The sequence below is a fragment of the Triplophysa dalaica genome, chromosome 4 (genome assembly GCF_015846415.1).
Source record: "Triplophysa dalaica isolate WHDGS20190420 chromosome 4, ASM1584641v1, whole genome shotgun sequence".
In the NCBI taxonomy this organism is placed as follows: Eukaryota; Metazoa; Chordata; class Actinopteri; order Cypriniformes; family Nemacheilidae; genus Triplophysa; species Triplophysa dalaica.
This window is the reverse complement of record NC_079545.1, coordinates 12,789,178-12,802,159: the sequence shown is the minus strand read 5'-3', so window position 1 is coordinate 12,802,159 and position 12,982 is coordinate 12,789,178. Positions and strand designations below refer to the sequence as shown.

At 39.8% G+C, this 12,982-nt stretch overlaps 1 protein-coding gene across 2 annotated transcripts; it reads right to left on the bottom strand.

Moving 5' to 3' along the window:
* Nucleotides 1-2,296: 2,296 nt before the first annotated feature.
* On the bottom strand, nucleotides 2,297-7,819 carry atad1a (ATPase family AAA domain containing 1a). Of its 2 annotated transcripts, XM_056744790.1 has the most exons (10): nucleotides 7,751-7,819; nucleotides 7,071-7,298; nucleotides 6,876-6,974; nucleotides 6,646-6,766; nucleotides 6,161-6,361; nucleotides 5,583-5,689; nucleotides 5,417-5,506; nucleotides 5,261-5,311; nucleotides 4,453-4,622; nucleotides 2,297-3,913 (listed from the first exon to the last, which is right to left on the bottom strand). In XM_056744790.1, the coding sequence occupies exons 2-10, from the start codon at nucleotides 7,239-7,241 to the stop codon at nucleotides 3,787-3,789; spliced, it is 1,137 nt and encodes a 378-aa protein (XP_056600768.1). In that variant the 5' UTR covers nucleotides 7,242-7,298; nucleotides 7,751-7,819; the 3' UTR covers nucleotides 2,297-3,786. The 2 variants fall into 2 exon arrangements, with proteins under 2 accessions (XP_056600768.1, XP_056600769.1); XM_056744791.1 differs by lacking the exon at nucleotides 7,751-7,819 and having other exon boundaries at nucleotides 6,876-7,002; nucleotides 7,071-7,204.
* Between the last annotated feature and the right edge of the window lie 5,163 nt (nucleotides 7,820-12,982).

Genomic DNA, 12,982 nt, shown 5'->3' with positions numbered 1-12,982 from the left:
TGTACGATGAATACAGTATGTACCCAATACTGTACTATGTATCATGTTTTTTAATCTGTAAAACAAACTTTGATTTTGTCTTTTGGAAAGTTGCTGTATAGAAATTATATATATAAAAAATTAATATATATTTTATTAATATTCATGATATAAATTGTGCAAGTACAGATTTTATATACATGTTTATTGTATATATATATTTATACACACACACACACACACACACACACACACACGTAGTGTATGTACAGTCTTACTGAAAAGATATATTGTAAAGTGTACATGTACTCATACTTCCATGTCTGGCATTTAAAAAAATAAGGAGTGATTTATTGTACTAAAGCGTTTAAAGATTCAGTAATCATTAAAAGAGCATGTTTTCCCCTCGTCTTAATCATGAAAACAGGCGCTCAATATCTGCTATCTGTTAAAACTGGCAAGATGTGAAGATTAGTTACTATTATAACAGTTACGCATATCTTTAGTATTTCCCTGTGAAATGACAGTCAGACAAAAAAAAACTAAATTAATTACATATTCTGATGTAAGAAAAGCAGAGAAATTTGCATATTAAAACAGCATTTAAACTAGTTATCACTGCATCTAGAAAGTGATAATGGAATCGAAAAGACTCCTTTGTTTAGTTAATAAAAGGTTTTTAAACTTTTCAGTTCACATCTAGTTAAAAAATAGGTTTAATCATCAGCTCAAATCATTTATATAATATGCTCTTTTTAACAGTATCTGAGAATGTGATTATATTGATGATATACATTTACAATACCGAAGATATTAATATAAACAAGAACTCTCATTGAAGTGAATGGGGAGGAACGTGTGGCTGCCCAAGCAAAGCTTTGCTCATGTGTGGTATCTCATCCAGCATGAAAGGTAATGTTTTTAAGCGCAATATGATCTTAGAAAACAAAAGTTATAGTTAAGATTACGTCATTTTTTAATGTTGTTTTAAATATATTGTTTGATTAGGATTAGGATTTTAGCCGGCGATTGTAGAAAGGTCAGTATTCCCATTCACGTCTAGTTTAAATAAGGTCGACTTAATAACTGCCCTATACCTGCCCGGAGGTGCATTGCAAAGATGGCCGCAGGGTGCCAGGACTTCCCTAAATGGGCTTTGACAATACTGAGCCATGCATTGATGCATTGAGATTGACATTTGCAGGATTAAACAGATTATAAACTAAATGTTAGGGGCAGAAGATTTGCGAATCTGAGTAAAAACAATTTTCTAGTGCTATGCTGCAATGCTTTAGGTCAAGATTTAAAGGTTGTCATGTGGAGGACTCATAGCAACCAGTCACAAATACACACAACTCAAACACTGCCCTCTTGTGGTCAACACAGACAAACAATTCTTACTTGTGAGTGTGAGCAGAAAACATAATAAAAAAGCTTATTGTAGGTGTTACGTCTTGCTAAAACTTGTACGCAAATAAACTTACTTATTTCGTAACAGTATTTAGAGGTCATGAAACCTAACTTGAAAATGAACTCAATGACTCCAGTTTCTATTTCCAGTTGTTTGTTCTGGAATAAAGAAAACAGGTGAACAGAGCTTTCCGATGCAAGAGAAATGATGACTCATGTCTCTAACAAAAAGGTTATGCAGCTCCGATGGTAATGAGGCTCAGAATACAGGAAAGAGCTGAATGTCAAAAGCAAATTTTACATCTATATGCATTATTGCATTGTTTTCCAAAAAGCTCTTTAGATGTGTAATGGTTAAAATCACAGGCAATAAAATGGCATACACGCTAATGTATGGGTTTGCTTCTTACTAACAAACACACACGATTCTGACCAGTGTTCAAATTACGTTTTATCAGAACGACTTCTTTTTGACCATTAAAAAAAAAAAATTCTCATGGGGAGTCATGAGAACAATCAACTTCATGTTAACATCGATCCCGACAACAATCATTAAATACATCCCAAATGGATTTAATATGATTTGGGAATAAAGACTTTCTAAACATTGTCACATTGTGGTGATGTCTTTGTGCGAGACAAGCATGTTATTATCTGTTTAAAATTCACAACATCACAACATTGAGACCAAGATCTGAGAGATGCTTTCATGAATTCCTGTTTACAATTAAACAAATTCCTGATTCCCAAACCAGGACAACACACAGGAAATCATGATAGTTTATCCCAAATGATGGAATTACTGCAGACACAAAATACATTCATCCTATACATGTCAAATGACTCAAAATGAACACAACGCATCATGTTATTCTGAATATGTGGATACATATATTCTAACAGGCAATGTGTGAAATTTTTTAATGTATGGTTAATTAAGCTGCCAGACATAGTTTTCTCCACCCGTTATCAAAGTAACACATAATAACCATGTTACATCTATACAACAGTGTTTCAACATAGTGTTTGTGTGGTCTTGAATACCCCTCACAGTCCCATCAGTATCACCTCAGTAGCCTTTCATGGAAATTAAATCGGAAATAGCTTCCTATTAAACCTTACTCCTAAACATAATTCATATATTTTTTATATTTAGAAAATAATACTTCAATGGTGGCACAATTTATTCTACTCTGAATGTCTTTTTAAAACCTGCTAACTTCTAGTTTGGAATTACTGGTTTGCAACACACATGAAGCGCGTAGGAAACACTTAAATTCTTTTAACGTCTTGAAAAATAAAGCGATTGAAAACCTTATGTTTCCACCTGAAGGCGTCTACGGCTGGTGAAAGAGGAGAACTCAATGGAGGTCAGAAGGGACAAACCGGAATTTGCAAAAAAGCATTCGGTGCTTGTGTAAGTAAACTGTATATGCGAGCCAATGATAACCAGTAAAAGATGCTGGTTTTGACAATTTGAATGGTTTATTGATTTTATTCCAAGTTAAGCGCATCACGTTCACAACGGCATATCATTCAGACTTTAAAGGTCCAATTGTCAAATTGAGTAATCTAGCGGTAAGGTTTTGAATTGCAAACAACGGCTCACTCCACCCTTCCCGCCTCCCCTTCTCAGCACTACAGAGAGTAAAATGTCATAAACAGGTCTTAAATGAAAAGAGTAAAATAAATGACAGAATTTGTACTTTTAAGACAACTATTTTTTTGTTTCGAGTTAAAATCTAAAATCACGAAGAAAAAAGTACAAAAAGTGTCATTACCTAATTTGTTCTAAATAAATAAATAATTAAATAAATAAATACACATTTTTATTACAGCCAGAGATGCTGGGACAGGCTACACCACTTTATGCAAGCCTTCATACATACTGTACAATAAGTGACATACTAAATATGTCACAAAATACTTTTTAAATACTAAATTTGGCATAAATTAGATTACAAAATTGTATGTTTTTGCATGAAGATATTTATCATTTGATTTTAATTAATGTTCATCACTCATGCACTGATCAGTTTAGTGAGATACTCATGCATCTTACTGAGACATTTAACACACTATACTTGTTCTAATACTCTAATACTCCAAAACATGTGTAGACACAGTAAAACAGCTAGCAAATCTATCTTTCATTTCCAAACAGTGATTCAATATAGTATTCTGCTACTCCACAACATGCAAAAAAATACCCAAGACTTGGGTTATACCCAAGAGTAAATGCATTAGTAGTGCATTAAACTAATGTTTAAGATGTAACAGAAAAAGTTAGGGAAAGAATAAATGCAAAATGACAGTGATCTAGAAGAGGCAGAAATATAGAAAGTAGCGTGAGAAAGTGCGAGTGAAGTGTTACACAATGTATACAGTGAGATATATTCAGTCCAGTGGCACCTCTCTCAGATTTGCTGGGACAACTGTAGCCAATTTGGACTCTCTCATTTTATCTAGGCCAAACAGCAGGTCCAGTTGAGTCACGGGCCTCAGCTGCGTTCCGTCCATGCGCCTGAGGAGAGACCCAAGGAGAAAATCAGGCTTACACAAAATATAAAATAATATATGTTTAAACTTACTCCTACACAATTACGCTGAATGTTGAACAGTAAAAAAAAAATGCTGGCATGGGGATTTGAATGGCGTCCATTTTTTTTTTACTCAGTAAATCAGTAGCATCACTGATCGTGACAGTTTACTTCTGGCGAAATCTGCAAATGGTAATATAATGTTTACTTCGGTATATAAAATAGATTGAGCTTTATAACCACACTCTTGACACCCATCAAAGGCTGCACTGAGAATCACAGCCAATCAGAATTTATTCGGAAATGTGAAGCTTAAACCAATTAGATGTCACTTTGGGAGGGGCTACACATGGCGAACTGTCAAAACATCTTGATGCTGTGGATTGACACAGCCGGTTAAAACAAAGATTTGTAACACGGATTAACACGATTCAGCGCTTGAGGTTCTATGCTGTCATGCCTAGTTAAGACAGAATTTGACAAATGCTCGTCTAGAAACAAACGCGACACATGTGAGACATACTCTTCCTCCTCATCCAGCTGGAACTGCTGTACGATCTGCTTCATCTGCTGTTTGCGGACGTAATCCCTGACACGGTACATGGCAGCATCCCTGCACAGCTCTTTCAGATCGCTGCCAGAGTAACCTTCTGTCGGCTCCGCTATCTCCTTCAGGTTGATTGCGTTGCTCAGCTGAGGAGGAGAAAGAATTCAAAGCCTTGGAGTTCATTTGGTGCTTCATATGATTGTTTAAAGAGTAACATGAGATCATGAAAAAGACATTTTAAGTAGTGTGTTATGTTGCCGTGTTTGAAAGTAAGCAGTCTGCCAAGTTGTAAATCCGAAGGTGAATGAATAACAAAGTTATTGGCTTGGAAAAAAGAGAGTCGACTCTGAATCACGCAAAGGAGTCATCCCTAGTCCAATTCGTGAACCGCCACGGATGTATGTACGTTTTGCTAGGACTGCCTGCGAAAACTTCACTCTTCTGCCCCAAACACTGTGGCTGGTGAGGCTCATTTGTGAAAGGAGGGGATTAGACAGATGAATTGTAGAACGAATCATATTAGAGCCAGTCAAGAAGTAAGGTAAGAATAACTGCCTATTATCACGAAATAATAGTGTTTTTACACGTTTTATGTACATAAACTTGTTGTTTGACATTCCATTGACCAAAGTAGGACCTTAAAAATCCCTAGTTATGTACTCTTTAAAGGTGAAGTGTCGTTTGGGTACCACTAGTGGTAGCAAATGGAATTGCGATGTGTTTGTTTGAAGTTGACATGACATGACAACACCTGATCAACCAATGGCTGAGCTTGGAGACTTACCTTTTCACCAGATAAAATGAGTCGAAGAATTTCTTCTCTTTGAGCTGCATTCTGGAAAGACAACAAATGCCCGATATTAAATCAATTGAAGTCTTTGACATTATCTCACTAATAAAGCGTAACAAACATCAACGTGTCTGAGTTTTATAGACTTACAGGGAGTCCTACATGAAAGGAAGCTGGCATTCTGCGTAGTATTGCTGGATCCACATCCTGAGGTCTGTTAGTAGCCCCCATCACCATAACCTGAACATTAACATCGCATTGAAAGTGTTCTTATATCATTTCAGCTTTAACATGTACATGTACGTGTGTGGGTTACCTGGTTGCTGGCTCCCGTCTCTAATCCATCCCAGAGACTCATGAACTGGGCCTTCATCATAGCAGTGGCCTCATGGTCCAAACTGGAACGGTTCCTTAGAAATGAATCTGATACAAGAGCACACTTACATACAACCATGACTTGTAAAACTAGTTAGCATAAAAATAAAAGCAGTGAAAAGTGTTACTAATGTTCCTTTGAGGTTAAATGGTTAATGAATATAAGTAACATATAAATAAAAAACTAATGTATGCGTTTTTAAAGAAGCATCAATAATTACCGCAATCCCTTTCTCTGCGGTTTAAGCTTGTTGATTATGAGCCGTTTCACAGTGCATTATTATTACTCAAATGTCACCAGCACAACATGGTGTTGAAAAAACCCAGCCATCATTATGCAAAAATGTGTACCACATCTTCCATAACAAGCCATCATGAATACAAAATGTATGCAAACACACAGCGATTACAGATGGGTTTGTCATTATAGTGCTGTCTGCATGATTTATTCAGCACCTGTTTCCTCATCTGTCTGGCATCTTAACTATGAAGAATTTGAAGAGCAGATTCACAGGTTACCTATTTCATCAATGAAAATGATGCAGGGCTGAATCTTGACAGCCAATGAGAACACAGCAGCAGTCAGCTTCTGTGATTCACCATACCACTTGTCAGTCAAAGTGGAGGCTTGGAGATTAACAAAGCGGCATCCGGATGCTTTCGCTGTTGCCTTGGCAATTAAAGTCTTTCCGCATCCTGGCGGCCCGTACAACAGTACACCTGTGAAATGGAAGTGGAAACCAAATTCTGCCTTTGTTTTTTTTAGGTAAAAAAGTCCCATTACTCTGAAAATCACTTCAAAGGTGAAATTTATCTTCACGTGTTATATCAGATTGATAAAGTCTGGGACAAGACTAAAACAATACAATACATAAAAATGAACTTGAAAACCTTACTGAATAATGATGGTATGAACACATTTCTGCAAGACAGTTTAAATGTGAACACATAACAAACATTTGTACACAATGTCTAAAAGCACTGGTCGCTTTTTTGTGCTTTACCTTTGGGAGGCTGGAAGAGTTTAGAGCCACAGAGGAGGTGGTATTTCTGAAAAGGTAAAATGACAGTGTCCTGCAGATCTGTGATGACATCATCTAAACCAGCAACATCTCTCCAGGTCACCTTACAAGGGAAGAAAGCATTCCATAACATATCCACTTCGACTCTGTTTTTGAATAAAACCGAATTTGCTGACATTTTGAACTTTTTGTATATCATGACTTTCATTTACTTTAATGCTGCGGGGATCTATGAGATGGGTGGCGATGTTCATCTCATACTCTGTCAGAGTGACACCCTCTATGCCAATCTCCTTCATCAACCGCTCTGCCTGGAGGAATAAGGGACATAGAAAAAATCTGAAAAGTAAAAATTTTACATTGTATTACCACAATAAACTCATGTTCAGTAGTTGAGATTTTTTTACCCTTTTCTTGGCCTGAGATTTTTGTTTCTCTGTCGGGTCAAAAGCTTCCACCACCCATTTGATGCTGTAATATGTTGCAGCTCCAAAGATGGTCAGTCTCAGCAGCATCCCCACCACCTCATTTCGGGTGAGAGGGCGGAGGAGGGCGTCCCGTGGGATGTCACTCAACATGATTACCGCCCCCACTGTCTGCCCAATGGGCGAGAAGGACAAAGTGATTGAATCAGTCTAGAAAAGACAAAGAACAAACTGCTTAGCTTGATGACGCTGATCTTTAATTTTTATATCGCATTTAAGCATCATATTAAAGAATGGATTTAAAATCAATGACATGTCACTATCTACTGAAGATGATATAGAACATAAAAAACTAAGCAAGAAGATAACCAATAACACAATAGCATACCATTTGTTTTAAAATATAAAAGAAAACAGATGACGATAGAACAGAAATTTGATATAAGGCAATTAACAAATCAAAGACAACAATGTCACATTTAAAATTATAACCCATTTTATCTTTAAAGCATTTAATAATGGCCACATCTTACAAAGTGAAAAATTAGCGATTGCAGAGTTTTGCAGAGACGACAATAACACAAATCACATTCGAGTATGAAAAACAAACTTATAAAACATTAAAACACTGATATGTCATAGAATATCTAAATAAAACTTACGTTTCACAGCATCACTGTAATGACTAGCCTTCGCCGTGTGTTACCGGCCCAAACGTACCGTCCGGAAACAAGGACTACGAACACGCGTTCCCATGTCCAAACCTTTTGTTCCTATGTCCAATCAACTGAAAATTACACAGGTTTATGATGTTTTCATTTGGTTCAACATAAATGTCATCCACTTAAATTAAATAGCAAATTAAAAATGTAATATTAAATGTTGATATACAGCACAAAATGCCTCATAATGTGAATGCAGAGAGCTGATCACGCATTTTATAACAATAAAATAGTTAAAGAGCAAACACAGATGTTGTTTGGAACACGAGGAGGTTTAATAGACTCACATCTGTTCACGAAGAACGTATTAGATAGCACCATGCGTTACGCACTGCAATTTACCCACGTACAGTGCAAATGATCGCATCCCATCATTTAGTTTTTCGATTTAGTACTTGCTTTATCAACAACATCACCATCACGAAAGCTTATTATAGCAGTGTGTACGCTTTTGCGCATTTATAGATATAATTTTGACTTCATCCAACCATTTTAATTATCCGTTTTTTTAGGTATGTTCCTTTTTACACCACACGATGGCAGTCATGTCAAGTTGTTCCTTTAAATGCAGCGGCACAGGAAAGAGCGATAGTGTCAGCATTCAAAAGTCAGATACATGCATTACATTTACTGAAGGTTAATTAAACTACAGAATGGGTGTTTGCTTGCATCAAGGAGTCATTATCTTGGAGAACAGGAACTGGTTTTGGCAGCGAGCCATTGACTAAACTAAGAATCGCTGGGCTTGATTAGTTGCCATGGCACCTGCATCTTCTGGTGATGGATGTAAACTGGGAGATGCATTTATCTAATTTCTCCAATTTTTCAATTAGAAGAGAACACAATGCGCATTTTGATAAAGCAACAAATGTTTATCTCGGATGACACCCACACACACAAGCAAGATTTTTTTAATAAACTGTTTATCGTATCGTGAGACCCTCCTGCCAGAATTCTGTTGGCTGCTTTTCAGAAATTGCATGATGAAAACTAGCTCTTTACTCGAAGCTGTAATAAAATCGGTGTCTATGCGCAAAAGAGAGAAATCCATCAACATAGTTTAATTTAAAGGTGGCAATTTTTGTCCTTTTCAATTTATGAAATTGAAATATTAGTCCAGTGACCATTTACTGTAGTTCTGTTAGCTTTGATGACGTGGACATTACAGAAGGCCTATCCCAAAAAGAACTCTACATTTCTTTATGAAAAACGTCTCGGGTTACTTGGCTGTAACCCTGTTCCCTGAAAAAGCGGGAACGAGATGCTGCGTTTCAAACGCTATGGGAGAACAGTCTTTGTTCGACCGGTTGTGAAGCACGTGTGTCAAACACGCCAAAAATGATTTTGGCTTTAAATAACCTCTGCATGTCACGTGGCTAATTACACCCGCACCTGCCGGTTATAAATACGCGTGAATGCGGACGCTTCATCAGGTTCCAACTTTGTCTGAAAGGACGTCCGGGCACGCCTACAGTGCGGCATCGAGGCGCAGCATCTCGTTACCGCTTTTTCAGGGAACAGGGTTACAGCCAAGTAACCCGAGACGTTCCCTATCAAAAGCTACACTGGATGCTGCATTTCAAACGCTATGGGAACGAGAATACCAACGCCGCTGTACTAGAAGTGTCTGGACCCCCCAAGGTTGTGTGACGTGTGTGCACAATCCGAGAGGAGGCCTCAAGCACGACTTTGGGATGTAGACTCCAGGACACGTGAGCCCGGAGTGGCATGAACATCCAGACTATAAAATCGAACAAATCTGTGTGGAGAGGACCAGCCCGCCGCATCACACACTTGCTGCAAGGGGACACCTCTTGCTAAGGCCATAGACGATGAAACCCCCTTGTGGAATGAGCTCTGACTCCTAGAGGTGAAGCTTGACCGCTCGCGTCATAGGCCAGAGCAATAGCATCCCTCACCCAATGTGATATTGTTTGCTTGGTTGCAGCCGCCCCTTTGTTGCGGCCCCCATAGCATATAAAAAGTTGCTCTGCTTTACGCCATTGGCTAGTGCGGTGGACACAAGTCTGAAGAGCACGTACTGGACACAGGAGGTGTAATCGTTCCTGCTCGGACGTCGTGAACGGCGGAGGGCAAGTGGCCTCAAGAATAACCGGATGCACGGTGGTGAACGGAACTTTAGGCAAATAACTCTGGTGAAGATGCTTCGAAAAAATAGCTTCGACCATCCCAGGGGCAAAATTTAAACAGGACGGCGAGGTTGAAAGCGCCTGCAAATCTCCGATTCTCTTAAGAGAGGTGATGGCCATTAGAAAAACCATTTTAAAGGTCAGAAGCCTGACAGGCGCTGACTCCATAGGTTCGAAGGGGGCGCCAACTAGACCCTCGAGCACTGTCGCTAAGTCCTATGGAAGGACTGTCCCTCTAGAAGGAGGCATCAGCCGCCTCGCTCCACAAATAAAGCGGGTGACTAAAGGGTGTTTCCCACAGAAACCCCGTCAATCAGGGGGTGACAGGCCGAAATGGTGGCCACATAAACCTTGAGTACCGGGGCTAGTCGCTGAGGACAGTTTATCTTGCAGAAACTCCAGCACTGAAACGATCTGGCAGTAATTGGGTCTGCATGGTGGGCCATGCACCATCTGTCAACATCGCTCCATGTTAGGGCGTAGCTCCTTCTAGTGGAGGGAGGCCTAGCACTTAGAATAGTCTCTACTACATCAGGCAGAAGCTCGACATCTCTCAGCTGGTGCCCTTCAGGAGCCAGGCATGGAGGTTCCAGACCTCAGTATAGGGATGAAACACTGTCCCCTTCGCCTGAGACAATAGATCTCTCCTGACTGGGAGTCGTCGAGGAGGGATACTAGGTCTGAGAACCAGATTCTGGTTGGCCAACGGGGAGCCGTCAATAAGAGGCGCGAGCCCTGTTGACAGACCTTTGCCAGGACTCCCGGGAGCAGAGCTATCGGAGGAAATGTGTAAAGATTAAGTCTGGGCCACGTATTAGCCATCGCGTCCAGACCCAGGGGAGCTGGATGAGTCAGAGCAGTAGAGGGGACATTGTGCCATCTCCTGCGTAGCAAAGAGGTCCATATCCGCTTCATAAAATCTTTCCAGATTTGTTTGAATATTTCAGGGTGGAGTTTCCATTCCCCGCTTATCACAGCTTGTCTGGACAGCAAGTCTGCTCCCTCATTCCTATAACCCGGGATGTAAATCGCTCTGAGGGACAAGAATTTGCCCTCTTGCCCTGTTGATTTATGTACGAGACTACTGAAGGGTTGTCCCCCCGCTCTAGGACATGGTAGCCTCGTAACTACCGGAGGAAGTATTTCAGGGCCAGAAATACAGCCATAATTTGGAGGCAACTGATGTGCCAATAGAGAAGATGACCTCTCCAGATCCCTTGGGCTGCACAGTCATTTAAGACCGCACCCCAACCCATAAGGGATGCGTCTGTCGTTAGCACCTTGCGACGACAACACGGACCGAGAGTGGGACCTAAAGTCAGAAACCGAGGTCTGTACCACATAGTAAGGGTGAGAAGCCCCTGGCGCATCACCCTTACATTTACATTTAGTCATTTGGCAGACGCTTTTATCCAAAGCGACTTACAGTGCACTTATCACCCTTGTCTGCCTCTGGGGGTTGGCCCTTGAATAAACCCCCCTGGCTTTGAGCCACAACTGAAACGGTCTCTTGTTCAGGCATCCCAGAGGTATTACCGTGGAAGCCGGTGAGGAAGAGGTGGCTCGGTCTCGTTTAAAAAAGGCGAGCCGAGCACGCAGAACTCTGAACTCAAAACCATCACAGAGTTCACACTCTCCCTCAAGTCCCTTGGCGGCATGGTCAGCCCCCAAGCATTCAAAGCAAAACCCATGCTTATCGAAATCGGAGAGCATCCTCTCACAGGGAGGAACACATCTCCGATCAGAGTCAGTCATGGTTTTATTTTTTTTTGCCTTATTTTTACACTAGGCTAAGTAACTCAGAGAGTGCTTGGTCACTAGTGTAAGAATCTTGGTAATATCTCTTTGTTTTTATAATAAAGGCTTTGAAAACAACAAAGAGGGAGACTTCTCCCTCACAACACACTCACACACAAAGACAAAAGAACCTGATGACGCGTCCGCATTCACGCGTATTTATAACCGGCAGGTGCGGGTGTAATTAGCCACGTCACCTGCCGAGGTTATTTAAAGCCAAAATCATTTTTGCCGCGTTTGACACACGTGCTTCACAACCGGTCGAACAAAGACTGTTCTCCCATACCGTTTGAAATGCAGCATCAAGTGTAGCTTTTGATAGGGAACTTATTTACAACTTACTGTATATGCATATCCATATTTTTGCCCAATATAATGCTTTCTAGAATAAAAAAACCCATCCATGATTTATTTTATTATGTGATGGATAAACGAAACGATATTCACCAAATATATATGAAATTTCTTTAATATGCCCTGTTTTTTTCAGTAAGAAATAACACAGGAAAGAAACCAGAAGTTCACCTATTTCATTCAACGAAAAACAGTTACATTACAAAACATATAGGCATCAGCCCACATTTGGTCTCTGCATTTCTAGAAGTTTAATGTTGATCCAAATACACAGCAGCGGCCACATCCCATAATAATATGTTTGGCAGTGAAGAGCTTGTGGTCTGTGCAGTACCACTAAAGCGCAACAAAGAGACCTGCTCAGCAACCTATGTCATCTTAGCTCGACACCGTCCACTCCTCCGGGACTAAAAGTCTCTCTCTTTTCCCTGGCTACAAGCCACTGTTGTATTGTACATGACTAAAAAAGGATCAAGCAGGTCCTGGGGGAAATTTTTATGGTGATTGTTCCTGCCATCTCTCTCCCCTCTCTATTCACAGCAACACAAAATATGATAGCATTGTACACTTTGAGGAAGATTGATTCCCGGCGCTCCCAAAATCTAATCTTTTATATTTTTGTGCCAGTGTAATTAAAAAGCTCATCAGATTGCATGGTGCAAAACATTGGCGTCTTCATTTTGATCCGAAGGAAAGCAAATGATAAACATTTTTCCTCCATCACAGTTTCACATTTATTTTTCAAATCAAAGCCACCCGAGTCAGCCTATATAAGCAACTGCGGTAATATATAATATTTCGAAGACCATTTCTTTTAACCCCCATTAAGCCTGAGATGTTTGGTTTTCAAACACATTTCAGTCAATCAAAA